Source organism: Mus caroli, chromosome 3 (assembly GCF_900094665.2).
Source record: "Mus caroli chromosome 3, CAROLI_EIJ_v1.1, whole genome shotgun sequence".
NCBI classification, from domain to species: Eukaryota; Metazoa; Chordata; class Mammalia; order Rodentia; family Muridae; genus Mus; species Mus caroli.
This window is the reverse complement of record NC_034572.1, coordinates 15,223,396-15,229,164: the sequence shown is the minus strand read 5'-3', so window position 1 is coordinate 15,229,164 and position 5,769 is coordinate 15,223,396. Positions and strand designations below refer to the sequence as shown.

The 5,769-nt window shown below is 45.7% G+C and overlaps 1 protein-coding gene across 6 annotated transcripts in view; it reads left to right on the top strand.

Annotated features, from left to right (window-relative positions):
• Positions 1-3,108: 3,108 nt before the first annotated feature.
• The window catches only part of Hps3 (HPS3 biogenesis of lysosomal organelles complex 2 subunit 1), a 36,627-nt gene continuing 33,966 nt past the window's right edge, over positions 3,109-5,769 (top strand). For 5 of the 6 annotated variants that reach the window (XR_003836219.1, XR_003836217.1, XR_003836220.1 and 2 more), the window contains exon 1: positions 3,113-3,368. Coding sequence is in view for 2 of the 6 variants with exons in the window: in XM_029475375.1 (XP_029331235.1) it covers positions 3,152-3,368 (217 nt within the window). In the remaining 4 variants the exon portion in view is untranslated. Of the gene's footprint in view, positions 3,369-5,769 lie in introns of all 6 variants that reach the window. The other variant, XM_021158088.2, reaches the window with a different exon arrangement.

The following is a 5,769-nucleotide window of genomic DNA, read 5'->3' as shown; positions in this document are numbered from 1 at the left end:
ATTATGGGATGCATCCCTGGATATGGCAGTCTCTAGATGGTCCATCCTTTTGTCTCAGCTCCAAACTTTGTCTCTGTAACTCCTTCCATGGGTGATTGTTTCCAATTCTAAGAAGGGGCAAAGTGTCCACACTTTGGTCTTCGTTCTTCTTCAGTTTCATGTGTTTTGCAACAGCCTGATCTTCTTCCTAAACCATTGTAAATTCCTGTATATGGGAGCGACTTGGCTTTTATTCTAAGTGATAGTGTGGGGGACTTTCTACTAATAAGTAATGTAGTCTGCCATACATAACTATAATAAGAATTCTAAACTTACGTTGCAAAGCTTGCCCTGAGATTTCTAACTCTATGTAGTAGATAGTATTGCCTGATTTCTTTCACTATGTCTCTTACAATACTGGAGGCAATTCTGAATGTTACTGAGTAGGTAACATTCTTACTGAATTCCAAGCCCAGAGTCGGCTCAAGGACTGCCTAGGACATTGGTGAAGGCCAGGAAGCAAAGTTCAATTTTGCTTAGGTATTTGGCCAATCATTGCTTGGAGTCGCCTATAATAAAACAATACTGAAAGTGAGCACACAGATCCATTCGCAAGGACAAGTTTGGAGCGTTGGTTATTTGGGATGCCATGTTTCCAGGAGGCTAAGTGTCCATGAACTTTTCACCTCAGGATTGCTTCCAGGTATCTAAACCTGTCAAGCAAGTCACTACTGGAGTGGATGTAGTAGTCATGGTGTCTCTTTTACAGCAATGGAAATCCTAACCAAGACAAAGTCCTAAATCCCAGGACCTCAGAATGTGATTAATGTTCAGACAGCACATTTACAAGGTAGCTGAGTTTAAGAGAAATCATATGGGCAGATCTTAGTAGAGCTGGCATCTTTAGAAGAGACAGCAAGAATGAAACAGACCCTGCGAAGACAGTGAGAAGGTGGCCATCTGTAAGCCATGGAAAGAGGGCTCAAGAAAGTAGGCCTTCTCACGTATTGACAGTGGACTTCCAGCCTCCAGAACTGAAGAAGTGGAGGAGGAGGAAGAGGAAGAGAAGGAGGAGGACTCTGTTGCTGAAACCAAGCAGTGTTTTTTATTTGTCATGATAGTCCTAAAGAACAAATGGGACATGATGGTATGCCACCCTGGTCCCTGCTTTTGTAACAGGAGACAAGTGAGTGGTTTCTACTCACAGATCCTCACAAACAAGGAAACTAGGCATACACTCACTCCACGCTATCTTCATGCAATGATTAATTTTATCAACTTTTCTGTATTCAGAATTAACTATGTAACACACTTCTGAATGTGTCTGTGGGCACATTTCCAGAAGGGTTTAATGCGAGAGGGAAGACACAGCTTGAATGTGGGCTCTGCCCTACAATGCTGTGAGGTCTTGGACTGAAGGGATACAAAACAGTATTGAGAAGGCCATTTTCTCTCTTTTCTGATCAGCCCAGGTAGAAGCAGTTTCCTCCATGATGGACCCTACCTCCTAAATACTGATCTAGACCAAACCTTTCCTCTCTGAAGTGTAAGGATCCATGATTCACCAAAGAACGATACCCCAGACTCAAATGTGGGGTCTCTCATTACCAGAACAGAGAGACCACCAAGTGAGCTTGCAGGCCTGATTTAAAGCACATTAGGGAATTCTGGGGTAGGTGACCCTGTCAAGATTGACATAGAGGTTGGGTCCATCTCTGCAGACACCCCATTACTGGGGTGTGGGGGCTGGAAACTTGCTGGGGAGGTCTGAAAACTGTTTCTGAGGAAGTCTGGAAAGTGCTGCTGACCCAGTGTCCTTGCCTCAGGCCAGGTGGCACTGCAGCTTCTAAGGCCTGCACTTGTCCAGTTCTTAGAGACAGAGATTTAGGCCTATTCTCCTTAGCTGCCAATTTGAAGTCTGTCATGGAATCAGCCTAGCTTTCTCATAAGCTGATGGTCACAGAAGTGAGAAAAGCGGTTAATAAAGATAAAATCTCTTCCCAACATTTCTTAGGTCGGCCAGGTATAGGGACTATATCAAGGGAGAAGAAGCTATCTCTAGAGAAAGTAGTGCCATTCTAGGACTTAATGAATCTCACAAAAATCAAATTACATCCAATTAATATCCTGAAGAGGAAAAATTAATCAAAAGAGACAGACACTTAAATCAGATACTCGTAAAAGGGAAAAGGGATGTTTATGGATGTCACATGAGTAGCAATCTGCTTGTTTTCCTCTCTGATTTCTGTAGCCCAGATCTCTAACTGGGACCATTCCGTGTATTCTTTGCTCACTGAGTTTGATGAACCTGTCTCCCAGAGTGTTCCTAGTAGAGGATGAAATACATGATTCTTCATCATCTGGAAGGTATTCGAAATGGCAGCAGTCCAACTTCAGTCCAATTGCTCCCACATTATAAATTCTCAGAGCAAAGGACTCAAGGTAACAATCAGCATGTGAATTGAAGTTTGCTCTTTTCAGTGTAAAAAGAAGAGCATCCTCCAGTCAACCAATACATACATATGTGCATGCATACACATATATTTTCTAGAATTGTTAAAAAAAGATTATAGATCTGGTTTATTAAATCTCCCAAAATAGAAAAATTCCGACGGCAAGTTTCTTCAATATAGGAAATACTTAGGAACTGTATATTGACCATCCGGGGATTTCTCTCCTCCCCTATTATCTAAGGCTAAGAGGAATCTTTTGCCAAATGCCTGCAAAATGTTTCCATAGATCTTCTCATCCAATGCATTTTTTTTTATTTTTTATTTTTTTGCTAAGCATCTTCAAGGATTTGCCGGTTTCAATAAAACCATTGTAGGATCCACAGTATTTGTGGTGTGTTTAACCCTACGTTGGGAGTTAAACTTCAGGTTTTGCAGTTTCATCCTTTAGAAGTTCAAAGTCTAAGGCAAGTCGACCAAGGCACAGACCGGCAGATGATCCAGTGTTAAACACGCTGAAGGTTTCACATACTAATCTGTCCAGAAGCAGCAAAATCAACATCTCCAAAGAGGAACCGAGGTCTCAGCATCCACTTAGGGTAGCACTTCACTTAGCGCGCGGCCTCTTTAAGGAGCGGTGCCCGGGGTGAGGTCGCAGCGCTCACGTGATCCGGAGCAGCTCTCTAAGCTTGCGGAAGCCGCCCAGCGGTCTGGCCGCCGGGATGGTGCGTCTGTACAACCTGCACCCGTTTGGGTCGCAGCAGGTAGTCCCCTGCCAGTGGGAGCCGGAGCAGGTCTGCTGCGGCGGGAGCGACGCGCTGTTCGTGGCTGCCGGCTGCAAGGTGGAGGCGTTCGCTGTTCAGGGCGAAGAGCTGTGCCGGCAGCGCTGCGCCTTCTCCACGCTAGGCAGGGTGCTGCGCATGGCCTACAGCGAAGCCGGTGAGGAGAGGCTTTGGGGCGGGACTCTGGGTAGGGAAGGGATTGGTGTTTTTCTAGGCTGGCTGCTGACACTGTGGGTCGGGCACTTAAGTGCTAAAGTCATTTTGTGTAGATGTCTTAGCGACCGCAGATCCGGTGTCGTGCCACGGTCCGGTGCTTGCCTAGTTTGCTTGAAGCCTTGGTCTGATCCTCCTTACTCAGATTGCTCAACCAGTCATTCTAGCACTTTGGAGGTGGAGACCGGAGGATCTGAAGTTTAAGGTCCTCTGCTGTTTGGTGAGTTCCATGCTAGCCTAGGCTACAAGTAATCATGTCTCGAAGCAAAACAAAACAGACACCCCACGTGGAGATGCAACGCTGACTGATCCCTTCCACAGCTTAAAATAAAGACGTGTGGCTCGGTTTCACTTATGCCAGACCCTTAAAAGATTAATGTAAGAAAACAAACCTGGTTCAAGAGAAAGAGGAGGGAGAATGATATCCTGAAGTTCACAGGAGGCTCGACCTCAAAAGTTATCTCAAATCGGAGCCAGCCCTTTTACCTCTTAAGTCACTTATGGTCGATTTATTACATTGGGGTGTATCAAATGCTTGCCCCTGGTTGGATACTAATCACTTGAGCCACACCGACTGGAGGAGGCTAGCACTAAACCATGATAACCTCGTTCATGAAACCTTGAAGAACAAAGATGCTTCTATAACCATGTTGGCTGCCTTAAAGAGCTTCAGGAGTCATGTGGGGTGGCATAAGTATCACGGGCCATATAACTCAAAGGTAGCATTCAGTCCACAGTTGAACTTCAACTTCTGAGTGTAACTTCTATTAACCCATGCATGACTAAACATTAATAGGCTGACCCCGGCTATGCCTACATCCAGAAAAACCTGTCTTTGACGTCTTTTTACTTCTGAGTAAATGTTCTGGTCCGTGATCTCAGTGCCTAGTGTCCTCTGCCATAGCAAATCCACCTTGTCAACAACCAGGACCATCTGTGCATTTATATTTATGGCTATAGGAGGAGTTCTGGTGTTTAGTTAAAAGCCAGCCTTCATTCCTCTGGAACTTGTGGAGGCAGTTCCTGTCTGTCAGAGGAGTCACTTCCCTTACCTCTGGCAAAAGGATCTATGGCTCTCCAATCTACATACATGTGTGATACTCCTCAGCATCCCAAGGTCCAGGCTAGCCTCAGGCCCCCTCAGTCCCTGAAGTACCTATTACATATTTCAGAGTCCATGCTATCTCACTGTGCTCTTCTCTCTCTTGCAGATAACCCTGGCCATGTCTATTCAGTTGGCCATGTTCACGTTACTTCTTTCTCTCTCTGCTCTGGATTCTTCCAGATCTTCTGGCTGTTTCCTCTCCCTCTCCCTCTTCCTCTCCTTCTCCCTCCTCCCTTTCCCTCTCTCCCTCTCTCCCTCTATCTCTATCTCCCTCCTCCCTCTCTTTCTCCCTCTCCCTCTTCCCTCTCCCTCCTTGCTCTCCCCTCCTCCCTGTACCCCACCTATCTTCAATAAAACAAAACCATTTCCCTTAACTATACCATGGAGGGGTCATGTTGACAGTTTTACTTTGTACGGGCCCCACCCCCCTCACCCCTCCAAGCCTACACTTACTAATCAGCCAGATGCTGCTCTCCCTTTGTAAGTTGTGGGCACTAAGTAAGTCATCTGTGGGGTCCCTGTAACCAGATTTCTGTGGCTCATGGTGTGAGAGGGTTCAGCCCACCATAGTGGGTAGGATTCACATCATGGTGACTAGAAGGTAAAGTAAAGCAGAAACAGGAAGGACTAGGGCAAGATAGAATTGTCAGATATCCCCTCTTCATCAGTGACCGTCCTCCCAGAAGTCTCTTTCCTCTAGCCAGACTCCCCTCCACACCCCTACCACACCAAAGTTTCCAAAACGGATTAGTGCATTCACGAGGTCAGAGCTCATGATGTAGACATTTTTGGAAACATTGTCAAGGAAGGAAGGAAGGAAGGAAGAAAGGAAGGAAGGAAGGAAGGAAATAAGGAAGGAAGGAAAAATGTAGATGGTAGGTTTGGAATTTTCTTTTATTAAACAATTTTTTATTAGATATTTTCTTCATTTACATTTCAAATGCTACCCTGAAAGTCCCCTATACCCTCCCGCTGCCCTGCTCTCCAACCCATTCACTCTACTTCCTGGCCCTGGCATTCCCCTGTACTGGGCATATAATCTTTGCAAGACCAAGGGCCTCTCCTTCCATTGATGGCCGACTAGGCCATCTTCTGCTACATATGCAGCTAGAGACAGGAGCTCAGGGGGTACTGGTTAGTTCATATTGCTGTTCCTCATATAGGGTTACAGACCCCTTCAGCTCCTTGAGTATTTTCTCTAGCTCCTCCACTGGGGGCCCTGTGTTCCATCCAATAGATG